General features: G+C 41.6%; 1 protein-coding gene across 1 annotated transcript in view; it reads right to left on the bottom strand.

Moving 5' to 3' along the window:
• The window catches only part of cnih3 (cornichon family AMPA receptor auxiliary protein 3), a 148,493-nt gene that overhangs the window by 26,172 nt on the left and 95,215 nt on the right, over nucleotides 1-27,106 (bottom strand). Inside the window, exon 4 of the mRNA XM_034700215.1 lies at nucleotides 5,547-5,659. Coding sequence (XP_034556106.1) covers nucleotides 5,547-5,659 — 113 coding nt within the window. The remainder of the gene's footprint in view (nucleotides 1-5,546; nucleotides 5,660-27,106) is intronic.

Here is a 27,106-nt window from a genome sequence, read left to right on the forward strand (position 1 = left end):
CTGTTGTGATCCAAACCCACAGATGGTTTATGTATGGCCGTTCTGGATAATGATCACTGATGGTTCATGACTATGGAATGATTTTGTTGTCATCGTTAAAATGTACATTCACCTCGTCTCCGTCATGAGTCATGCACGCATGAAGACTTCAGTTACTTTAGTTCAGAAGCATCCGGATGTATGATCAGTGTGACAGAAGGTTCTGAATGGATTACTGAATGTATATGTATGTATTTATAGAAGAGATGCAAAATGACTGAGGGAGAGCAAGCTTAGCTTCAAATCCACAAAATAAGACATCCAAAGAGTCGATCAAAGATAACATCATAGACAAGAGGAGAACAGTCAGGTGGCAAAAAAAGTGTCGCTCCAAATCTTAACATTAGAGATTTATAAAAACGCACAGATCAACCATCAGGTAAGAAGCATTTCAAACAGAGCCACAGCCTCTCCTTTCACTCCACTCTCACATTCACATGTTCATAGCTTTCATCCTCTATCCCTCTTTCTAGACCCAACTCGGTCTCAGCAGATGGCTGTCTAACATGAGTCTGGTTCTGCTTGAGGTTTCTGCCTGTTAAAGGAAGTTTGTCCTCTCCGCTGTAACTAGCTAAATACTGTGAGGTGCAATGCTCATGGTGGATTAAGTAGGGGTCAGACTGAGTCTTATCCTGTCTTGGTGTTGGGTCTCTGTTCATAATTTGACATAGAGTGGTCTAGACCTGCTCTGTTTGGAAGAGTCTTGAGATAATGTTTGTTGTTTCTTGGCGCTATACAAATAAAGATACATAGATAGACAGACAGACAGACAGACAGACAGACAGACAGACAGACTGACTGACTGACTGACTGACTGACTGACTGACTGACTGACTGACTGACTGACTGACTGACTGATTGATTGATTGATTGATTGATTTTTCCTTTAACAACCTGCTAACCATACATTATCCCTGACTTAATTACCCGGCTCTCTTACTGACCTTCCGGGTGTGCTGATTGGTCAAAACCCTTTGACAATGGTTATTAACTTTCTCTAACATGAGCAACACCAGAGACAAACTGATCACACGCCATGTCAAATCAATCCACAGAAAAGAGTTCAGACACATTTAGCTTCTGCTTGTTGACACCATCGACCGCAAGGTGAGGTTAGCTTCGGTTAGCATTGCTAAATCAGCAGGCTAAGGACATTTTCAAATTGGATCCTGTCCATCAATATGATGAAGGAGCGGAGCAGGTGAGAGAAACTTTAGGTTAGTGATCTCTCCAAAGAAAGTTAAACCATGAGTGGTGGTGATGATAGCAGCAGGGTTCAAAGTTGTGACATTAGTTTCTTTTTAAAGGTGTGTGAACCACAGAGCTCAGAGAAGAAGGAGAGCTGAATGAGGACAGTTTCATGTTCAATCCACCACAACAGGCAGAGAAGAATCCATCACCATGGAACGATCACTGACGAGGAATCACTAAAATCATCTTTAATCAATGATTTTAAAAACAACGGGTTTGTATCTTAGGTTAGTAGCCGGGTAATAAGCGGGATAATGTTTGTTTAGCATGAAGTTATGGGAAATAGTTATTATCAGAGAGTGTTTTTTAAAGCTCCTCAATACACCTTTAGTCGGTGCAAGTAACACAAAAGAAGTCTTATAGTTTGAGCATGATGGTAAACCTATCTGCAGATACAAAGATTAGAGCAGGAGAGGTAAATAGAGGAGCCCAAAGCACAGCTCTCCAAAGCTCAGCCTTTGCTCTGCAGACACCTCTCAGCATCACCTCATAACAACAGATTGTTCGATGCCTGCTGCCCGGCAAAGGTGTGAATCTGGCCTGAGAGCAGAACCTCCTCAAAAACATATGCAGGCTCTGGAAATGTGAATTCATAAGCTAGCATGAATCCACACACATATGCTCACACACTGGTCCTTATTTGTTGATGTGATGATGTTTTACGCTGTAACAGCTCACTGTCAGTGTCTTCCTCTTCCTCACTCTCCTCTGAATCACCTTGTCAATATTAGATATTTCTCCTATCACTCACAGGCTTTCTCTCTCGCCTCACAGTACCGCCTCCTGCTACTTCCTCTTTCATTTTCCAGCCTCCTCCATCTCTGTCTTATACTCTCCCTTCCCTCATTGTCTTCTCATCTTTCAGCTGTGCAGAAGGCAGCATCTGTAGCTGTTGGGCATCTGGCACAATCTCCAATTAATAAGACAGCGAGATGTTTTTTACCCTCTCCTCTCCTCTCCTCTCCTCTCCTCTCTTCTCCTCTCCTCTCCTCTCCTCTCCTCTCCTCTCCTCTCCTCTCCTCTCCTCTCCTCTCCCCTTCAGCAGTCTACATCAAACCCACACTGGTGGAAAGAGCAGCAACAAAGAGAAAAGCAGACAAAGATGGAGAAGCCAAAGAAAAGGGGGATATCACTGACTGGTGACCCATTTTTCAGACGCTGACTCTGAGGGCTGGAGCTAGGAGAGAACCTTGATGTGCTCTTCTATATATTACACATTTTGCTCACAACATTGGTCACGAGCAGCCATAAAAATAGAAGGTAGACATCCCCACCATGTTGTCAAACATATTTAAGAGGTGATGTTATGCTTCTTTATATTTTACAAACAAAAACTAATAATTTGGGCAAAGTTTCAGACTGTGAGGTAAACTAGTGCTGGAGTAATCCCAGGTTGTGCCTGCAAGAGTGAGGTGAGATTTTCTGATATCATGAGAGTCACAGTAAGTCTCCCTGTCCCATTAAAGTCACTAACCATAGACCTTTCTGGAGTCCCTGAGCTCCCTTGTCTCGTAGGTTCCTCTGGATCTCTGCTGCTGTGGACATGCCAGACTCCAGCTGCTACAACTACTACTATCCGTCTCTCCACTATCATCTCTCTCTCTTCATCTCCCTCTATCCCTCTCTCCAACACGGTCACAGCAGATGTGTGTCTAACATGAGTCTGGTCCTGCTGGAGGTTTCTGCCTGTTAAAGGAAGTTTGTCCTTGCCACTGTAACTTGCTAAATGCTGCAAAGTGCTCTGCTCATGGTGGATTAAGATGAGATCAGACTGAGTCCTGTCTGGAAGATGGGACTGGATTTGATCCTGTCTTGATGTTGGGTCTTTGTTAATAATAGAACATAGAGTACGGTCTAGACCTGCTCTGTTTGGAAAGACTCTGAGGAGAACGTTTGTTGGGATTTGGTGCTTTATAAATAAAGATTGATTGATTGATTCTTCTGCTGGGGATTTTTGGATTTTAGACACTGACACTTAATTAAGAAATACAACTTTGTAGTATGGCAACTGTGGTGGAAGCTTCTGGAGTGCCTTAAAGAGACGGTAGGTGTGGTGGGTTGAAGATCAAAGCCTTGGATTTACTTGTCTACGTTCACTTGAAGAGGAACAAACTCCCACAGGACTCTGAAGTAAAACTGATAAAACAAATTCCTTTAATCCACGGTTTTGTTAAACAATCTTACTGGATGATTCAAAGTCAAGTTTTCCTAAACAAAAAAATTATACTACGGTAAAGAAACCATGTGGCTCGGTCCTTAATTGATCCTCAACTGTCTGCCTCAGTCTCACCCTACCTCAACACTAAAGAGCTCTCTCTCTGTCTTAAAGCGACAGTAACGTAACTCACTGATGAAACAGCAATACCATGATGCTTTTATCAATCAATCATCATCAATCAATCTTTATTTGTATAGCGCCAAATCACAACAAACGTTATCTCAAAACGCTTTTACAAACATAGGAGGTCTAGACCACACTATGTCAAATTATTATCTGTATGGAAAATCCACATGAATGAAATCAAATTACTTTAAGCTGATTTTTAACACATTTTATAACTTTACTTATATAATGAAATCCCAAAATAAAGATGAACTTTCAACCCAAAATTATACAGATTATTTATTTACTTTTAACATGTATGAACGTAACTTGGCCCTTACAGTAGGTAAAATTAAGCTGAGGCTGAAATGAGGGGCTGAGATCTGTTAAAGCTGGGGTTGGTAGTCAGATTTAGATCCACTTTTTGTTATACTGGTTAAAATGATCGTTATGTCCTGATGGTAATCAATACATAATGTGTTCTTAAAAAAGAGGTGAAAAAAGCTGCTATCTACAGCCGGAGTAAACCTGGGAAAACACCAACCAATCACTGTTTTTGGGTCCCAAAATTTGAAACCAATCAAATCTTGTCCTGCCGTTCTGCCCGCCTCCTGCGCGTACATTTCCCCAGCCTGCACTCCTCGTCCCCGTCCCCTGCCTCTGCTTCCCCTGACTCTACTGACTGCCCCTCTCGCTCCACCTCGGGCCTGTCCCCTCTGACCCGATGAGGTGCTTTGCTCAGGACTGTAGTCCGGATCAGAGTCTAAAAAGCTCTCACCACGGGGCTCTGATAAGCAGAATAATTAATGACATTTACTAAGTCCTACAGAAATGTAGATGTACTGTAGTGTCCGTCTGGACGCTGTAGGGATGACGAGTCGATTGGTGAACACGTTGAGCTTTAATAACCGGTCACTGTCGGCCGTGATCACGACAACCAACAAAACAACAATCAATGTTTGAATGAATGAAGAACTTCTCCTCTTGTCTCTCTTCTCTCCAGCTCACACTCTCTACACCTCTCCTGATGCCTTCACTGACTGTCAACACTGTAGGAAATAAGAACATCTACACTGAACACGTTTAACAAACAGTAGAGCTGTTACAGTATTATATATGTGTTATAACTTTTCTCCTGATATCGTGTCACCAGTACAACTGGATAATGCTAGCATGACAGTTGTGAGTGCTAACAGCAGCCATGTTTGTTTGTGTTTATAACTTTCACTATGAGAATGTTTTGGTGAGGACCGGTTTTGAATCGGTCACCATCATATGGTCGCAAGTCAGCGGCGCTCGTGCATGTGAGCGGTGGGGGGGGGGGGGGGGCATTTCGGATGAGCTCCAAGGGGAAGGGGGGAGGGGTTAGACGGAGTCATGAGGAAATGCTACATTCAAATTCATGCTGGTTTTCCGAGACTACCAACCCCAGCTTTAAGATAAGTTCAGATTATTTGAGTGGTAATTATATAAAGCTACTACAAAGGTACCAGAAGGATGATGTAATGTCTTAGAGTTAGCATAATACACCTCTTTAATGTATCGTTTAGAGTGGAACATTAGGATGGCAAGAAAGGTTAGCTATAGAGAGTAAAGCCTCTGAGCAGACAGACTGATTTTAGGCTTTTGGATGAAAGTAGTGATCGTGATCCTTTAGAGATGAAGGATATCAGAGCCAAGACCTCCTCTCCTTGAGGTGCAGAGTGTTTACAGTCTGGCAAGCAACACACCCAAGACTTTATTTGGAGTGGAGAGAGGTCATATCTGTGTTGTTTTCTGTTCTCGTGCACACCACTCTTTTCAGATTTTCCTTTCTCTGTCAACTCTTCAGAGGCCAGGATATAAACCCTGAAGTCGAGGATGCACACACACCAAACACACTCACTCACACACACACACGCACGCACGCACATGTACAGAATTAATTAGTTACCTCCATGTGTTGTAGAAAAGCAGGGGGATGTTGAGACCCACAGTCAGCCACTCTTGGGCACAAAGGAACATGATGCAAAAGAGTCCATGGATGGAGTACTCCGGTAGCACCAACTAAAAGGAGACAGAAACAGGAGGAAGAGGAGGAGAAGTCAGAGAGGAGAAGAGTGAAGGAGTCATTGATTGATCATGCTGAAGCTGCAGTCAGACACCAACACTGAGTCAGTCTCTTCCTCCTCTTCCACAGTGTTAGCGATGAGGGTCACTTTCTAAAACTCAACCACAGGGCAGCTGGTTGGAGGATTCCTCATTATCATCTCAATGTCTGCAGGTGAAAAAAAAAAAACCTAAAGAATCCTCATTAGCATTCAAATCCTTAAACTAGCCTATATTTAGCCACCGCAAATCTGTCTATCTGCAAGCATTCCAAATGGCTAAATACCCCCATGTAGATTATTGAGAGCTTAGCTTCACAATGGGCAGCATGCACCAATGGCAGTGCTCCATTATTATCACAATAAGTGGAGTGCTTGGCCCCTCAGAATGCAGGAAGCAAGACAACCACCTGGCAAAACTGCACGGGTGACAATGTGTGTGAGTGTCCCCTCAGCAACAAGCGACAGTGGCTGTCTTTGTTCTCCAACACAAAGTTAAAGGAAGATAAACCAGCATGCTTTTGTGTCTGTGTTCAAATGATTATGCGCTTCCGAAACAGATGGGCGGCGTCACGGATACTACGTCCATATTTTATACAGTCTATGATATAAACCACTTCTTAACTTTTTAAATCCTAAGTGATGATAAAGAAGCAGTTTCTCTATCAGCTTGGTCGTTGTTTACTTCTGCTTTCTGAAACTGGAAATCCAGAGACGTCTGACCCAGCATCCTGCAGACCTGATCTAACAGAACAGTCATACTACATACTAAATTCAAACGCAGTATGCAGTACCTACTGCACACTACATTTATAGGTAGTATGTAGCAGGCCGTTTCAAAAACAGCCTTTGGGTTCCAGATGCTGTGTCCTCCGTGTGCTCCCTTGCCCCGTTTGTTCTCACCTGTGTCTCATCATCCTCTGATTGTCTGTGTGTTTAAGCCCTGTGTGTTCTCCCTCATGGTGCCAGTTCCTTGTGTGTTCCCTTATGTCACCTCATTCCAGCTTTCTTGTGAGTTTTTCTCTTGTTTGACCATTGCCTGTTTTAATAATCCTTGCCTTTTATCACAACTTCCTGCATGAGCCCACATTTTGGGTAAATTTATCTGTCAGGTTTGGTCATAAGTGACATGTCACTGCCATGACGTCAGTATGGAGGCACAGGCTGTTTTCGAAACCACCTGTTACATACTACCTGTGAATGTACTATGCAGTGCGTACTGATTACTGCGTTTCAAGGTAGTATGTAGTCTGACTGTTCTGTTGGCTCTGGTCTGCAGGATGCTGGGTCAGGTGTCACTGGATTTCTGGTTTCAGAAAGCAGGCGTAAACAATGACCAAGCTAAAGAACTGCTTCTTTAGCATCACTTATGATTTCAAAAGTTAATGGATTAAATGGAGTTTAATCATTTGTGTAATTATGGGAAGTTTCACATTACTTCACTGTAAATGTAACAGACCGTCCAACGTCTGGTACAACTCCAAGACAGTAAGTGGCGATACTGCACCGAACAAATGAGAAATCCAGCAACTTTTTCTGGTGTTTATGGAGACTTTTGGATACTGACGTGAAAGCATGTATCATTCTTACTCTTTTAAACGTGCAGTGGATGCTGCTGTGAGTCCCTCCTAGCTGCATTCAGAGCAGGAGGCGTTCACCCCTCAGCATACAGACTGCATCCATTTAGATAGTTAATGGAGATTGCTTCCATGCACATCTTGAAAATGTTCTAGTTGAAAATTTTTATGTTTTACTTTGATTTTTTTAGGCTCCTAAGGGCCTGATCTACTAAGATCCCAAATAACGAGCGCTAATTTGCGTGTGCAAATAATAATTTTGCACGTGTTATTTCTGGGCGTGTTGCGGGTGATCTACTAAGACTGCGTGCGCAAATGATAACGAGTGCAAAAGTGGTGTGGACCGCTCTATTTTAATGAGGATTTTGCGTGTGCTATCGGCTGTCACCATGTAGAGTTTGAGAGAACAGAGTGGTCTTAAGCGATAAATGAAGTTTGAAGTTATGGAGTTGGAGATCTTTGTGGAGGAGGGAAATAAACACATCGGTGAACTCCAGCAGAGACATCTCAGCGTTAGAAACACGATTTGGGAGGCCATCTGTGAAAAGGTGAATGATGTGAGAAAAAACAGAAGATCTGCCGATGAAATAAATGCATCTACTCTTCTCCAAAACGCAATCAGTGTTTTGATGGAGTTTAGAGAGCGATTTGATGAGGCTTCGTCTGCTTCTCTTGCTCTAGAAAAGTTAGGCGTCACTTGGAGGAAGACAGTCGCCTCACTGTCCCAGGGAGCAACTTTCGGGTGAACGTTTTCAATGCCTGATATCATCATCCAGCAACTGTCCCAAAGATTCACCAGCTTAAATGGAACTGGGAACATGTTTGAGTCAATTCACCCCAACACACTGCTGCAAGCACGAGATGAGGAGTTACGCAGAGCTGCCTGGTGCAGCTCAGTGAGCGCTCATTCTCCAAGTTCAAACTAACTAAAAACCCCTTGATGAGCACGATGGGACAGGAGAGACTGAGTGGACATGTCATGTTATCTATTGAGAATGACAGATCAAAGAAAATGGACATACAGTGCATCGTGGACAAGTCCGCGGAGCTTAAGGCTCGTCCAAACAGTGGTGAGTAGTCCGAGTACTTCATATTGATTTTTTGTTTGTATGTGAACATGTGGGCCGCTGTGCCAATTATACTAAACTTTATATCTGTTGATACAGTGACCTACTGTGCTCTCATTATATGAAAAAGTTAAAGTGGGTGTCAGAATGATGCGGTCGCTATCCGTGGTGCTGAACTGCTTTGAATTTGTGTTGTTTTATTATTATTACTTTGTTCTCTTGGTTTGATTGACTAAAACATTTAGTAATGCTTGTAAGTCCAGCTTTTGCGGGCATGTTGTAAAGCGATGTTATGATGAGCTTTACAGTGACCGCAGCCATGTGCTCGCTATCTGCTTCAGGATTGATAAATCACATTGCGTGTGCTAAATGATTACATTTGCATCTCCTCCTCCCAGTATTTTGCGCGTTCTGATGATCTACATGTATTCTGCATATTCATGAAGGCAAACACGCTAAATGATTTGCGAGTGCTATTTTGCTCATTTGACAGACGCAATCCTCGGTGCTCCCGGTTAGTACGTCAGCTTTGCGTGCGCTATCAAGTTTGCACGTGTTTTTATACACCTAAACCTTTAGTAGATCGGGCCCTCAGTGTAGTAAAAAACAAATTTAGAGTGTTTTTTTTAACCTCTTTTTGTCTCTCCCTCAACGTTACATGTCTCTCCTTCAGCGTCCATTACAATTCAAATTATGCAAATTAAATGATGACATCATTAAGCGACTTCTAGCAACTTTGAGGACAGCCAATAGCTACTTTCCTCACTGAGGAACTGGTCAGCTACTGAGATATGTTCCTGAATCAGCACAACATCCGGGTAGTTTTGACATACTGCAGATTTTGCTCTTGTTCACATACTACATACTGAATTTAGGCCAAATCAGTACGTACTGCTAGTAAAGAAGGAGGTTTGAAACAGCTAGAGTAACACGTATCAGCCCCCTCATACAACCCCATTTCCAAAAACAATTGGGATGCTGAGTAAAATGTGACTAAAAACAATCTGATGGTTTGCAAATTGTTTAAACACTATATCTAAATGAAAACAGTGCAAAGAAAAAATCTGTTTTATATGTGATCCCAGCAAGGCCTTTACAAAAACCTTGGGACAGGAACATGTTTACCACCATGTTGCATCAGCTCTTCATTTAACCCAGGAGACCAGTTTCTGGACTTTAAAGTGAAATGTTGTCCCATTCTTGCCTGATAGAGGATTTCAGCTGCTCAACAGTTCAGGGTCTCCTTTGTCTTGTTTTTAGTTTCATGATGCTCCAAATGTTTTCATTGGGTGACCCAACTGTTCTGAAACATATTGCTGGCATTACATTTAAAATGAGTATATATGTTGCATAAAACAGTTACATGTTTTCAGTTTCAATATTTGATCTGTTGTCTTTGTTCTGTTTTCATGTAGAATGTAAAGGATTTGCAAACCATTACAATCTGTACAGCGTCCCAACACGTGCTGAAAGCAGGTGTGAAGAGCAACGCAAACATCAGGGGACCACTGAAAGGATCACAGCCAAAGGACGAGGTCTGCTGCTCATAATCGAGCAGAAGGTTTTCACTTTTCAAAACACACTTTATGATTTATACCAATGCTCATCAATCACTTTCAGTTTCATTTAACTGGACTTGTTCACTGTGTCAGATTCAATCAGCTGTTCAGTGTTTATACCCTCCAACAGTAAATATCTGACAGCGGTGAATTTGAAAAGTCAGAGAGAAATAAGTGCCAAAAGAAGGTGAGGTACTGAGTCTCACTTTGGGGCAAACTTAATTTAAAAGCTGTGTGTGGAGCAGAGGAATCAGAGAGATATAGCACTCAGTGAAATAGAGGGAGGCATCGCCGTCTGCAGAAAGATTAGATTCATCAGCTGCCAGAAGCAGTCATTGAAAAACAAAAGAGAGCAACCATCCAACCCTAAATGTCCCCTTAACCAACTATTACCTATACACATGTCCCTCACCTGCTCCTGAGCTTTCTTTCTTTCACCAGCTCCTGTTAGTGACATTCTTTAAGACGTGTTTCCATTTCTGCATCACTTCGACCAAGAGTCCCAGGGTCTTTTAGCCCCCAGAACTACTTTCCCCTGAACTAAAAGGTTCCTGTGCCCCCATTGTTGTCTGCGTTTCGACCGCGGGCTGAAGTCCTGGGTAGATTGTGCAAATCAGGTCAGTGACGTATGGAGAAAAAAAATAAAAGTAAATGCACTACACCACCAGACCAGTAGAGGGCAGTAAAACAAAGAGGAATGCCATTCATCACAGATGACACCATAGAAGCAGATGGACAGGCAGGTATCATTATGAGCAACACAACAGTTAGCCTGTTAGCATGAAGAGACTCAGCTGGTCTGTTTTAGATGGTGCTATATTTCATCACAGATGGATTCACTGAATCAACACGTGAGAGGAGATAAGCGCGAGTAGCAAAGACGTTTCAACACGGCTTTAAAATCCTTTTGAACTCAAAAAGCCGTGGCAGAGATCGACCGGTGTTTTGGTTTAAACAGCGACCCTGTTAACTGGAGACTCTCAGCCGGATGCATCCCTCATAAACGTCTTTAGACGATCATTAAATATCTGATGAGGATATTTTGAAATCTTAATAAAAACTAAACTAGTTTGCATTCCCAGGAACTCCCTCTGTGTTTCAACAGCTGTGTAAACTCCACAAACACTGACACGTTCAGCTGAAGGTCTCCAGTTTACAGGGTCACTTTTAAAACCGGAACACCGGGAGAGACGCATTCACGGTGGGCTGAGAGAAGACTACTGTTACAAGCTGCTAAATCAAGAGAATCACAGCTTCTTCTTTTGAAAAGTACACACACATACAAAAAAGATAGAACAAATCAAAACTAATGAAAGAAAGAGAAATCAAGTGAATCACAGATGTGTGTGATGTTATTGTGGACGGAGGGCGGAATAAAAACACTGCGGTTAATCTACCAATCAGACACGTTCAGCATTGCAGGCCCCGCCCCCCGAAAGTCCCGGGACCTTTGAAAAGTACTACCCCCATAGCAGGGGCTTTTCAGGGGGGGAGATTATCTATCACTGAACTAAATTTAGACCCCACCGGTCAAAACACACGTAGTTCAGGGGTGAAGTTCCTGCGGTGGAAAAATGCCTTTAGATCCAGTATCACTCCCACTGAGGGGATTCAGAATGATGCCCTTAACTTTAACTAAACCCTAACTTGTGAATGAGTCGAGCACTGGCTCTTATTTATTTACTTCTTTCTGTACCTAAGCAGCAGATGTTGCTCCTTCTCATCGACTTAAAGAGTTGCATATTTTCACCTCAGATTAGAATAAGCATGTGCATATTATTTAGCTACCCCAAGTGTTGGCATGCAACAACAACAACAACAAAAACCCTGCCTGCCAACGACTCCAATCTGACCAATCAGATGGTGTGGTTAAAACTGCTTGCTATGCAAATCTCTCTGAATACCTGAATGACCCAAATGTCTCACTTCACTGATATGTGCAGCAGCTTTTCCAGCGCTGTATTTAATGTTAATCACAAAGAAAGCCACTTCATTTCTCATGTATATTTCAAAGCGTACAGGCCGGAGTATTGCGGTGCCATTCTGAAATGCCCTGCCTTGAACATTTCTCCATACACCGCCTTAACAAGGTTGCATGAATGATGCATTATTCAGATGGCCACATACCTCCTAATAACAGAAAAACACATTTCATGGAGTAGCACTTCAACAGCAGGGAACAAGAAAACTGCTGTTTGGACTAAAACTTCAAATATCCATTTGCTCCAGCAGGGAAGCTGCATGCACAAAGAAAAACACAGCAATGCAGCACGCATGCAGCACATGGACAAGGACACACTCACTGAGTCTCTGCACACGGACAAAGAGCTCATTAAAAAACAAACAGTCACACTGAGCTTCATTCTCTCTCTCCGTCCTCTTGTTCAAACCTCTGATGTGTGTTGGCTGACAGCACTCACATGAAGGTAAAAGCAGAATATGTCACTGCAGTATCCACGCTACACTAAAGAGTGCATCAAACTTTACTGACAACAACACGACAAACTGATTTGAACACAGAAACTGGACTTAAGGTGTCCCCATGTGGCTTTACCAGAGTATGTGAAATAACTTCAAGATATAAGGGATAATGTATGGTTAGCATGTGGTTGCTCCGCTCATTGCTAATATCACTGGAGAGGATCCAATATGAAAATGTCTGTAGCCTGCCGATTTAGCATGCTAACAAAGTTAACGTTTTAGCCACATTGTTTTCATGCTAACGGAAGCTAACGGTTTCCCCTCACCTTACGGTCTATGGTGTCAACAACCAGAAGCTAAATGTATCTGAACTCTTTTCTGTGGATTGATTTGACATGACGTGTGATCGGTTTGTCTCTGGTGTTGATCATGTTAGTGAAAGTTAATAACTGTAGTCAAGGGGTTTAGACCAATCAGAATCAAGCATCAGTAAGAGAGCTGGGTAAAAAGTTACATTAACACTTATCATGAAAGCACGTTGTATTCATCATCAGCATTCAATGTCTTCAAATAAATGTGGCTAACTTGTAATGAACAGCCCCCTGTTTATCAGAAACATGGGTATATATTGACGGGAGCCAATGAGGGATCATGTCCTTCTTACTTGTTGATTGGGGGAATTTGTTCAAGCCTGATCAGAATAAATCACAACTTGTCAGACAAGTTATAAACAAAACGTAGACTTGTCTGAATGTATGTGTATCAGTCAAGAACAAATGAAAGGACATTTTTAAAGACTGACAATAATTAATTAGTCAATTTAAGATAGGTACAAGTTGATATTTAAGGTCCCCTTGGCAATCACGTGATTTTGACTTCAGATCGGAGGCTTCTTTTTCCTGTGATTCAGAGATGACGCCTTATATTCCCATCCCCACCATGCATTCATCATTCCCAGTGTCAGCAGGATGGAGCTGCTTTAGATTTCCTGGCTGCTGTAATTGTTATGTAGCTCCCTGTTGTCAAACTCTGACGCTTCTCATAAAAAAAAAAAAATACAATTCAGAGCCTGGCCTCTCCCTCTCTCTCAATTCTAAACACTTCCCCCTCCCTGGAAGAGTCTGAGCATCAGCAATTTTTATTCCATATCTTATTTTCTATTCTATTCCTTTCTACTCATGTTTCCTCTGCAAGCAGCAACCTCCAGCTATGAGAAATGAAGCCAATGCGGAAGTGTTAAAAACTGCAGTTCCTCGAGTGTCCACTTGAGGCTGGCTCAGGAAGTACCGTAAACCACATACACACCCATTCAAAGAAGACGATCTTTACAGCAGAAATAAACATGTTTACAGCCTGGTTCAAAAGACAAGTGTAGTCTGGATAGCTCATATCTCTATCTGCACACACTGTACTGTAGATATTATTATCACTCAGTGGTTTCAAAGATATTAAGATTACAAGTTTGTACAATGAGAGGCACAGCTGACTTGATTGACAGGCGAGAACACTGTAGCCTCAACTCCACCTCTTTACGTCACACTGGCTTGACACAGGTTAGGTTGAGTTCAGCATTTCAATATGGCGACCAGTGTTGGGGGTAACGCGGTACAAAGTAACGCGTTACTGTAACAGGATTACATTTGTCTGTAACGCAGTAATGTAACGCGTTATTGTTGCTCATATAGTAATTACATTACCGTTACTAATCAAATAATGATCTCGTTACTTGGGTTATTTTAAGCTCTTCACCTACCTGCCTAACTTGAGGACCATAGACTGTGTAAATAAGAGGAGTACAGAACAACAAAACAAACGCCCCTTTTCATGAGCGACCCCGCGGTGCCCTCTGACCCTATTCACATGACGTGTCTGTGAATTAGGCTAGAGGTCATGGAGGGTGAGAGCGGAGACGATAGAGACGCCCAGATTAAAGCATCTTTCGAGGCATCTTTCTTTGGAGTTATGCACATTACTTCGACTATGTGACATGAAAGGACAAGAATTTGACGGTGAAGTATAGACTGTGCCCTGGACAGAAACAACTTTCCACCGCGACGAACTCCACGTCCAATCTGTCCAAACACCTGCAGAGGCAACATGCTAATACAAAGCTGGTGGCTAAAGACCCCCCGACCCAGAGTGATGCACAAGATAACAGCATGACACTGGTTAAACAGCCCAGACTGGATTTTAACCTTTTCGCAACATACTGGGCAAAATACAGGTAACCGGGAGCGGACGGCCACCGTCAGAAGTAATTGACTATCTGAAGTCAGGGTCAGAGTTTGAGATCCTGCACCGTTTCCCAGCAATTAAGACTATATCCATGAAATATAACACAGCAACACCTTCAAGTGCACCAGTTGAAAGACTGTTTAGCCTGGGCAGTCTTGTGCTGACTCTGAGGAGGAACAGGTTGTCTGAGAAAAGGTTTGAAAGACTCCTCCTCATGAGGTATAACCACTTCTTTGAGAAGCATGTTCAGTAAGAAGCCATGATCTGGTGAGTGAGCTACTGTATACGAGTGTTGAGCCTGTTAAATCGAAGTTAATGTTATTTCTCATATGCACGGCTTTTTTTCTTAAAAAGTCTCCTTGTTTAAAATCGTGATAGATGCCACTATCTCTAATTGCGTTGCAATTTTGGTTATTAATATTTCTAGCATATATTAATATGATTTTGTGTGTTTATAAAACAGGTGGTCATGGGTTGTATTTTAAAGACACCATGTTTGAAGTTACTTGTCTCATGTTCTTAAACAAGAAACAGACATTAAATGGTGACAAGAGTTTCCCATTTTTAAAATCATATTGTTTTGAGACAAGCCTACAGTGCCTGTAGCCTATATTTTGACCCGTTTTAATGTCCAGTGATGTTTGGACTGACAACTCTGCTGTTGCCTTGATTATATTAAAGAGCATAAGAGGTAGACCTTGTGTTTCCTTCTTTAACTAGTATTTGTGCTGATGATGACATATGTAAGATTTAAGTTTATATACATCTAAGGTCATTTTATGGAGTATTGCAAAAGTAATGTAACTAGTAGTGTAACTAGTTACTTTTGGCAGATAGTAACTAAGTAAAGTAATATACAACTTTTCTAAAAAGTAACTAGTAATATGTAATGCATTACTTTTTCTGAGTAACTACCCCAACACTGATGGCGACCATAGGTGATACGCTTCAAGACAGGACTTCAGAAACAGACGGTGACATCACGGAGACTACGTCCATTTATTGAACAGTCGATGCCCCTATATGTCAGAAAATTGTAAATGCCAAACATGATGTTTTTCACAGTGTGTGTGGGTAGGAGAGAGCCTTATTTTCATTTCAACACAGTGTCGTCTGGTGAGCATTCACATCAGTGTAAACAGCTTGTTTCTCTCTCACTGTTTAATGACACTAAAGTATAATAAAAACATGTTGGTGCTCTCTATCACAAACACACAAGGTGTACCACAGAACCCTGCCAGGTCTGGATCTGACCCAGAAACTCTCTGGAGGATTCATGGCTTTGTTCCAGTGCTCAGTCAGTGTGACAGAGAACACATATGTATAATATAAAAGATGTAAACGAGGAGGACGCTGCTGCTGATGGCCCTGCTGCAGCGCCGCTATGCTCACTGAACATGTGCATGCTGGATGTGTTTGTGTGGGTGTGTACGTGGAAGTATTCAAGCATATACATCCAATTTTCATGCTGCTGGGTAACAAATTATTTTCTTTCTTTATGTGCACACAATCTAGCAAATCCTCTAAAGCTGTGTTCATGTGTGTGTGTGTGTGTGTGTGTGTATGCTGACAGAAGGACCCATCTGGGACGCCGCCTGGCTGTTACAGGGGATCTGTTTCTCTGGATGTGGAGCCTGGGGGCTGCCCTTACACCCATCTGAGGCACCCAGCAGCAGCAGTACTGATGAGGCTCCATTCATGTGTTGGTCCATATTCAATCCTGATAAGTTTCCCATGATTCACAGCCTCACTGCACTTGGGAATACTTTGTTTACGAGTGAAACTATTCTGCACGTAGCGCTGACAGACAACAGTGGTTAGGGTTGTTTGTATTCATGTGTACAGTACTGTTTCTCATGCCCCACTCAAACACTGCAGCATGCTCAGTGGTCCAAGGCTCTCCTGTGGCTTCTCTGAATGTTGTCCTCAAGCGTATAGATTTGATGTGTAGTTGCAGAGAGCAGAGGTTGTAGGGTCAGCAGTGGAAGGGGAATGCATGGGTCAGACAGATAGAAGTTCAATCAGGGATGCTGGGTTTCATAACATTAAAAACTGCTTGGTTTCTAGTATTCCCAAAATGTGTTTCTCATCAAGCCTTGTTTGAAAGTCTAACAGAACAATACTTTTTCATTATTGCTTACTTGATTGCAGAGTCCTAGGCATGCAACAGCAAAGAGGGACACAAACAGAGCAGGTCTAGACCGTACTCTATGTTCTATTATTAACAAAGACCCAACATCAAGACAGGATCAGATCCAGTCCCATCTTACAGACAGGACTCAGTCTGATCTCATCTTAATCCACCATGAGCAGAGCACTTTGCAGCATTTAGCAAGTTACAGTGGCAAGGACAATGCCTGTTGTCTGCTGATTTAGCATGCTAACAAAGTTAACATTTTAGCCACATTGTTTTCATGCTAACGGAAGCTAACGGTTTCCCCTCACCTGACGGTCTATGGTGTCAACAACCAGAAGCTAAATGTGTCTGAACTCTTTTCTGTGGATTGATTTGACATGACGTGTGATCAGTTTGTCTCTGGTGTTGATCATGTTAGTGAAAGTTAATAACTGTAGTCAAGGGGTTTGGACCAATCAGAATCAAGCATCAGTTAGAGAGCTGGGTAAAAAGTTACATTAACACTTATCATGAAAGCATGTTGTATTCATCATCAGCATTCAATGTCTTAAAATAAATGTGGCTAACTTGTAATGAACAGCCCCCTGTTTATTAGAAACATGGGTATATATTGATGGGAACCAGTGAGGGATCATGACCTTCTTACTTGTTGATTGGGGGAATTTGTTCAAGACTGATCAGAATAAAAATGCTATATGCAAACACCTTATTTGGAACAAATTGGTCCAATCTGGCTCATTCAAAAAGACATTTCATTCTCATCAGGAGGGGGTGTTTATGCTGCTAGGCTTTCAGATCATTAGTCATGTAAACACTTGATCCAATCATTTCTTCCTAGTTGGGGTAAATCTGTTCTTACTGTGCATGTCAAGTTTTTGTTATTGCCCAAATTGATGGCAGGTCAGTTCTGCCAAAGAAATGTGTTTCTCATCAAGCTTTGTTTGAAAGTCTAACAGAACAGTACTTTTTCATTATTGCTTACTTGATTGCAGAGTCCTAGGCATGCAACAGCAAAGAGGGACACAAACAGAGCAGGTCTAGACTGTACTCTATGTTCTATTATTAACAAAGACCCAACATCAAGACAGGATCAGATCCAGTCCCATCTTACAGACAGGACTCAGTCTGATCTCATCTTAATCCACCATGAGCAGAGCACTTTGCAGCATTTAGCAAGTTACAGTGGCAAGGACAAACTTCCTTTAACAGGCAGAAACCTCCAGCAGGACCAGACTCATCTGCCATTTGAAGGGTTAGGCTGTTGACCGAGCTGTCAGGAGTGAAAACTTGAGAACAATACCCCTTTTCGACAGAGGCAGTTTCAGGGCCGGTTCAGAGCCGGCTCTCAATTGAGAACCAGTTTTCGGACTGCAAGTGAACCGGCTCCTGACCGGGAAAACCAGTTCCAGAGCGGCTCCAACTCTTTGCTGGTCTAGAACAGCGAACCGCTTACATCAGGGGCGAGGGGATGGGTTGCAATGATCAAAAACACAAACCCAACGTGTTTCCTCCATTGTCCTAAAGCAAAAAAAATCAAAGAGAGTAATGGATTCCAAGACAAAGCAGTGAACGGCCGAGGAGACAAGCTGCCGTTGTCCGCCATCGTTGTTGTTGTGAGGGAAAGCTTGCGCAAGCGCTGCTGGGAAAAGTGGTCATGTAAATCTAATGCCATGACGTGCCTCTTCCACGGGCACTAGTGGGCGGAAAAACAAACGGGTGCCGTGTTGGTTCGCAAGTTCATCCAGCTCTGAACCAGCGCAAGCACCAGCCCGGAAATACAACCCAGTTCGCATTGGTTAAAAAGAGGTACATAAGAATGTGAGAACACACCTCTAAGGCCCCGTCCTCAGAGTTTTACATCACTGAACACAGAGGTTTTCAAAAGTGCCCTACAAGGTGGACATTTGTGTATTCTCTGTTTTGTCATTTTCGTGTGGACAGCTAAAGACATATTCGCCCATTGCAAATGTTGTTTATATGTAGATAGCGACTGCAGGTTTGTTTACATCTGCTCGGTGCTGTTAGATTTCAAAGGAACCATCTCTGTCCTTCATCATTGTACTGCTTCACAACCATGAATAAATATATCAGTTTAAAGAACGCTGTTTACAATCACTGCTCACTCAAGGAGACGCTCAATCCATATGTTTATGATGTACTTCTATGGTGATGTGACAGACTGATCACACATTCTCACTTCCGTCTGGACTGTCATGCTCATGCAGGTGTTTCTCTGTTTAGTGTGCAAAGATAAATATAAATCTATGAAATATGAATTATGAATGAAATTGTACATTAGGGTGAAAAACGAGCTCATATCCCATTAATTGATTCACTGATATTATTATTATCATTATTATTGTTGTTGTAATTATTATTGTAATTTTCACTATTATCATTATATTAGTATTAGTAGTAGTATTAACATTATTTTAATTATTATTTTATTATTTTATCATTTCATTATTATTATCATTATTATGATTATGATTATTATTGTTATTAAACACCATGAATTGCTTCACTGTTGTTATTGTTATTATTATTATTATTGTTATAATATTATAATTATTATTATTATTATTAGTAGTAGAATACGTAGAATAAGAAGTATTAACGTTACTATTATCAATAATATTATATTATATAATAATAATTATTTTACTATTATTAACATTGTTATTATAATTATTATTATTATTATGATTATTGTAATTATTATGATTATTGTTATTATATACCACCAATTGCTTCGCTGTGTTATTGTTATTATTATTTTTATTATTTTTATTATTATTGTAAATATTATTATTGTTAACATTAATGTTATTATTATAGTAATTATTACTATTATTATTATTATTATTATTATTATTATTATTATTATTATAAGCATAATAATAATAATAATAATAATTATTATTATTATTATTATTAACATTGTTATTAAAATTACAATTATTATTATTATAATTATTGTAATTATTATGATTATTATTACATACCACCAATTGCTTCACTGTGTTATTATTATTATTGTTATTGTAGTAAATATTATTATTGATAACATTATTATTATTATTATTATTATTATTATTATTATCATTATTATAAGCATCATAATCATAATCATAATAATAATAATAATAATAATAATAATTATTATTATTATTATTATTATAATAATAATAATTATAATAATAATAATAATAATAATTCTTCAAAGTAGTGATGTTTCCACTCTGTAAAACATTTTTGTCCTTTTTCTACCTTCCTCACAACTCCTTCCTTCATCCCTCCCTGCAGAAGAAGGTGTGTCTGTTTATTCCCTTTCACTTGCCTTCTGCCCTCGGGCTTCCTCAGCCTTACAGCTCCCAGACCTTTTTCTACAGCTCACCATCCAACGCTCAGAATAAGAGCTCCAGGTCACACTGTTTTTACAGCCTGCCTGGACTCAATCTCCAGCTCTCAGGATCCAATTAGTGCGGCTACCTGCTCCACACTGCACTCTCACACTGAGGCGAGGCTGTGAGGAGAGCTTTTCAAAGTCTGGACTGCTCTAAGGGCGCAGGGTATGAACAGGGTCACCCAGAAATCCTCACAATTAATGAAGGAAGTAAACAAAGAAAAAAAGAGGGAGGAACACTTGGAGAGAAAACATGCAGAGTGTTTATTCTTCAAGTGAGAAAGCACACCAGCAGACCTCTCAGCTTGACACCACCTAGTTTGGCATCTCACAAACAGGTATGAGCACAAAGACCTCAGCAGGGCACCGTGACCCTGAACTAAGATTCACAGTTTTACTCAGACTTATAGCCTCTTGGTTCTACTTTGCATGAAATGAAACAAGGAGACACCAAGAACCTTCACAAAAGCAGAGACTCAGGTTTCACACCAGGCTATGTATGTTGTGTACAACAAACCCCCACCACCACTGATACCACCATGAAGGTTGGTGTGTTCTTAGTTAAGGATGTAACCCAATTTAAAATGGTGGTCTTGATGGCCGTCAGGGCTTTAGCTCTATGGTTTCTCTGGTCTTGCTGCAGCCAGAGGTTTACAGGACCTGCTGACAGGTGAATGAAACTTTGTCCGGCAATTTAAATCAGTTTGTTTTCACCAGCAGAGTGTCAGGAGGAAGTGATATATACACTATGTTTATAACCCGGCTCTCCTACTGATCCTCTGGTTTTGTAAGATGCTTGATTCTGATTGGTCAAAACCCCTTGACAACGGTTATTGACTTTCACTAACATGATCAACACCAGAGACAAACTGATCACACGTCATGTCAAATCAATCCACAGAAAAGAGTTCAGACACATTTAGCTGACTCCGTAGACTGTAAGGTGAGGGGAAACCGTTAGCTTCCGTCAGCATCATATTGGTAAACAATGTGGCTAAAAAATGTTAGCTTCGGTTAGCATGCTAAATTGGCAGGCTACAGATGTTTGGATCATGTCCAGCAACATTAGCAATGGCAGCGGAGCAGGTGAGAGAAACTTAAGGTTACCGGTCTCTACAAAAAAACTTAAACCATGATGGTCAAGGGTCAGGGTGGTCTCACCCTGTTGGATTCTTTTTCCCATAACAACCTGCTAACCATACAATAGCCCTTACATATTAATAGGGGTGCAACGGATCAAAAAAACTCACGGTTCGGATCGGATCACGGTTTTGAGTCACGGATCGGATCATTTTTCGGATCAGCAAAAAAAAAAGAAGAAGACAAGACAAATACAACTTTGTCCTCCATTTATTTTGTGAAACACTTTGCCCATTAAATAAAAACAAGATTCAACTCAAAATGTACTGCATGTGCAAAGCAGCATGAGGAACTTCAAAAGTTTCACTCCATTCTTCTTTCATTTGCTGATTTTCACCGTCCACTTTTCTTTGAGCTGCAAACTGTGAACACACTGTTTTATTCTAGAGTCCTACAGCTGGCAAAGTGCCAACATGTGAACTGCTCCATAAACCAAAGTGAAAGTTAAAAATTTCACTCGCAGCATTGAACTCTAAGTGACCCAGTAACAGCCTGTCTGCGTATCGTTGGCATGGAGACAAGTACCAGTAAACACACGGTGACCCGACCAAAACACAGAGTGAAGGAATAACAGTTCGGGGGCCACAAATAGGCGGCCGGATGTGGCCCGCGGGCTGCGTATTGACGGCCTCTGGTCTAGTGGGTGCGCAACGGAGTTTCATAACGTGGCTCAAGCACATTCAGCATTCACTGTATTTCACAGGGAAACCAAAATGCTCCCATACATGTGACTTAAGAGATGCAGGAGGGTTTTCAAGTTCCTCTGCTCCTTCACTTGCCATGACTACCGCTGCGCTTGATGAGTGAGTGTGGATTGAACATGCGGTCATCACGTGAACACGCGCAACTTTTTTCATCAACCTATCCGCAGACCACGTCCGTGGCATCCGTACGGATCACGGATCAACGATGATCCGTTGCACCACTACATATTAACAACATTTCAAAGATTGCAGAATTATAAAACAATGGTTGTATTATGTAGAAGAGTGGCGGCTGGACAATAGAGGGCACTAGGGCGCCGCCCCACCACCCACCACATTGCCAGACATAAAAAAATTTAATTAAATGAAATAATAAAATAATGTTCTGAACTATATGTATTTTTAGATGAGCATGATAAATATTGTATAGTTAATGATGAGTAAAGTTGTTTGGTTCATCTGTGTTGTCTGATTGGTGACGTGTTTTCATCCTAGGTGCAGAAATCTTTGGCCATAGACTCTGGTTAAAAGTTGTACATGCGCCGTAGCTCCTCTTCAATACAAGAGATAGGACCATGTCTGGGAGCGCCTTCCCTACCCACAGAGCTGAATTCAGCTGGATGGGGCCGACGTCACATCCGTCCTGTCAGAAAGTGCGGCTGATTGATCGACAGGTCGAGCCGGTCAAGCCAGTCCAAAGACAGAGGAAGACAATACACCTGGTCTTTTTAAACCAGGACCTGGTTTAGCAACAAGACTTTGCTAAATGCATGTAGTGAGGCTAATGCTTTATTCTGCTTTCCCTGCCTCCTTTTTCAAATGCCAGGATCTGACCCAGCATGGATTAAGACAGGTAGTACTGATTTGAAGCACTTTTCAGAAAAGACAAAGAAGCATGAACAAACTGGGATCCACATGGAAAATTAACTGTGACTAGCCATGTTTGGAAAAAGAAACATGTCATGTCAGCTTGATGAAGGCTACAGGATCTGTAAGCACACTGAGGAGGTTGACAAAAACAGGCACATCCTATCTAAAAATATAGACTGTGTCAAGTTCTGTGGTGTGATACCTTAGGACATGTTTGCTTGCTATTTTGGAGTTCTAGCCCCCCCTGGAGAAAACTCCACTAGCCACCACTGATGTAGACCTAGACTGAACAAGGGAGGTTAAACCCAAATCATTTCAAGTAGACATAAGAACTCCCACTCTCTCTCTCTTTCACTCTCTGTCTATCTTTCTGTACTTCAGTGCAGCGTAGTTGTTAGTACAGATGCATCTCCACACATTCCACTGTAAATCAGTACATAAATGAGCAAACTATCCACAAGTGTGACATGTCTGTATTTTATATCCTTTTTATAATTGAACAAAGTAAATATTCTAATGAAATTGAATTACTGGATTTCTAATTTTCATGAGTTGTCATTATCTTAGAAATGTAAACAAAAAAAGGATGGAATCTTTAACTTTACATGTAATGTATGGAGAAAATATTAAAGTTGACCTATTTTAAATAAATGACTTTTTTTAAATGATATTCTATTCAGGTGCACCTGTAATTTCCAGCACCAGTATATCATAAGTTATTAACCATAGACCTTTCTGGAGTCCCTGAGCTCCCTTGTCTCGTAGGTTCCTCTGGATCTCTGCTGCTGTTGACGTGCCAGACTCCAGCTGCTACAACTACTATTATCAGTCTCTCCACTATCATCTCTCTCTCTCTCTTCATCTCCCTCTATCCCTCTCTCCAACACGGTAGGTCTCAGCAGATGTGTGTCTAACATGAGTCTGGTCCTGCTGGAGGTTTCTGCCTGTTAAAGGAAGTTTGTCCTTGCCACTGTAACTTGCTAAATACTGCAAAGTGCTCTGCTCATGGTGGATTAAGATGAAATCAGACTGAGTCCTTGGGATTTGGTGCTATATAAAGATTGATTGATTGATTGATTGATCTTTTGCATCAAAGCTCCTGACTAATGGAAACATTTCCATTTTCATCATCTCTGCATTTCTGTTAATGTGCAAAGCAAACCTATTTGCAGGTGAAGACCTTGCCCTTGAGATGATTTCATCTTCAAGAAGCCTTTAGCGGTCCATTAAATTGTGGCACGTATAAGAGATACCTGAAAAAGCCCTAGGCAAGAATTTGTGGCCCTAGGATCAATAAGTATGCTACATGCAGCATTTCCATTAAAGGAAATCAATTTCAACTTACTGTTAGGGTCACCCCTTTGGTAAAGAGAATGACCTGTTTGTAATAAGAACTTATATTTTAATAATAATCTCTAATGATCCTGAACAGCAGTAATAGTAACAGAGTAGCACACAGTATGAAGCATATGATTGGAAAATACTTGCAGATGTATTATTAAAAAGCATGAAGTCTACTGCATGTGAAAACCTCAGATGTACTGAAGCTGCTTGGAAACTCATGCTCCTCTCTTCCTCCAATGCTCCACTCTCATGCACCCTCCTCTCTTCTCTCTTCTCCACCTAATTCATTTGGGTCCACTCTTTCATTCTGGATGAAGCTTGGATGTTCGTTTTAGCTGCAGCAGCTTTTCCTCCCCTGCTTTGAGATCAAAACAGACCCATTCGCAAATTACTGTCTCAAACCCCTCCAGGACGGAAAACTGGCAAAAAAAAAAACTACATATTTTACAACCTTTACATGATTCATGGTCCTCTGAGAGGCTGGGGAGTAGGGACCCAGGTGGTTCATTTAGTTGTTCAAACTGAATTCAGATTAAACAAAGCCCCCCGATAAGTAGGCTTCTGTTAGGCGGGGAACATATTTTCATTATCTTCATGCAGTTTAGTCAGAGAGGAAAAGGAAGGAGGAAATATTCATGAAACTCACCTCCAAATGCTTTCATGAAAAAACGAAGAATACTAGTTTGTGCTTTTCCACAAGTACAGTCATTGCCAAAAGTTTTGAGAATGACACAACTATTAGTTTTCACAAAGTCTGCTGTTTCAGTTTTTATAATGGCAATTTGCATATACTCCAGAATGTTATGAGGAGTGATCAGCTCAACTGCAATTAATTGCAAAGTCCCTCTTTGCCTTGAAAATGAACTTTATCACCAAAAACACATTTCCACTGCATTTCAGCCCTGCCACAAAAGGACCAGCTAACATCATTTCAATGACACACAGGTGTCACACACATTAACACAGGTGTGGGTGTTGATGAGGACAAGGCTGGCGATCAATCTGTCATGATTGAGTGACTGGACACTTTAAAAGGAAGATGGTGCATGACACCATTGTTCCTCATCTGTTAGCCATGGTTACCTGCAAGGAAACACATGCAGCCATCATTGCATTGCACAAAAAGGGCCTAACAGGGAAGTTTATAGCAGCGAGTAAAATTGCACCTCAGTCAACCGTCTATCCAATTATCAAGAACTTCAAGGAGAGAGGTTCAATTGTTGCCAAACAGGCTCCAGGGCGCCCAAGAAAGTCCAGCAAGCGCCAGGACCGTCTCCTGAAGGTGTTACAGCTGCGGGATCGGGCCACCACCAGTGCAGAGCTTGCTCAGGAATGGCAGCAGGCAGGTGTGAGTGCATCTGCACGCACAGTGAGGCGAAGACTTTTGGAGGAAGGCCTGGTGTCAAGGAGGGCAGCAAAGAAGCCACTTCTCTCCAGTAAAAACATCAGGGACAGACTGATATTCTGCAGAAGGTACAGGGACTGGACTGCTGAGGACTGGGGTAAAGTCATTTTCTCTGATGAATCCCCTTTCCGATTGTTTGGGGCATCTGGAGGAAGGCTTGTTCGGAGAAGACGAGGTGAGCGCTACCATCGGTCCTGTCTCTTGCCAACAGTGAAGCATCCTGAGACCATTCATGTGTGGGGTTGCTTTTCGGTCAAGGGAGTGGGCTCTCTCACAATCTTGCCTAAAAACACAGCCATGAATAAAGAATGGTACCAGAACGTCCTCCGAGAGCAACTTCTCCCAACCATCCAAAGGCAGTTTGGTGATGAAGAACATTTTGGGCCCTTGGCCAGGAAACTCCCCAGATCTTAATCCCATTGAGAACTTGTGGTCAATTCTCAAGAGGCGGGTGGACAATCAAAAGCCCACAAATTCTGACAAACTCCAAGCATTGATTATGCAAGAATGGACTGCCATCAGTCAGGATTTGGTCCAGAAGTTGATTGACAGCATGCCAGGGAGAATTGCAGAGGTCTTGAAAAAGAAGGGTCAACACTGCAAATATTGACTTATTGCATGAATTCTGTGTAATTCTCAATAAAAGCTTTTGATACTTATGAAATGCTTCTAATTGTATTTCATTATACCATAGAAACATCTGACAAAAACACCTAAAAACCCTGAAGCAGCAGACTTTGTGAAAATGTAATATTTGTGTCATTCTCAAAACTTTTGGCCATGACTGTACAACCCTCTTCTGTTCTTGTCAACTCTTAGTTATAGTTCAGGATCTGTGCACAGCAAAGTGCTGACCTTATGGTTACTTTTAACGCCTAGAACTGTTGGGTCAGTGTCTAACAAACTGAGACACTTACGAGGCCTGAGGTAGGGATGCGACAATCTGATCCTGGTATTGGAGATCGGTCTGATACTGACCCAAAAAGCTAGATTGGGAATCAGGGACAGAGGGCCGATCCATGTGGCTGATCCATTCATGTCAGCTCTATGCTATTCTTTTATAAAGTTATATTTTTGGGGCATTTTCAACTTTAATGGACAGGACAGCTGAAGAGAGACAGGAAATGTGGGGAGTAGAGAGAGAGGGGAAGACATGCAGCACACAGCCGAGCTTGGGAATCAGACCAGTGACCGCCGGGAGAAGGACTGCAGCCTCTGTAAATGGGGCCGTTGTTTGGACTGCTAGGCCAAAGGCGCCCAGCTCTATGCTATTCTATGTTAACACCAACCATTCGCCCAAACTACGTCATCAGTGAAGGCAGGTGTGGTTTATTACCTGGCTGTCTTACTGATCTTCGGCTGTGTAAGCTGCTTGATTCTGATTGGTCAAAACCCCTTTGACGATGGTTATTGACCCTCAAAAACCGAGACGGCCGCCGGCGGCCACAAATAGCTCTTCTTCTTAAATGTTTAATAACTTTTGAACCGCTGATCCTATCAACAAGCTTTAAAAACTCAGTTAGAGCGGACATTCTCAGCTT

This window comes from Notolabrus celidotus, chromosome 13 (assembly GCF_009762535.1).
Source record: "Notolabrus celidotus isolate fNotCel1 chromosome 13, fNotCel1.pri, whole genome shotgun sequence".
In the NCBI taxonomy this organism is placed as follows: domain Eukaryota; kingdom Metazoa; phylum Chordata; class Actinopteri; order Labriformes; family Labridae; genus Notolabrus; species Notolabrus celidotus.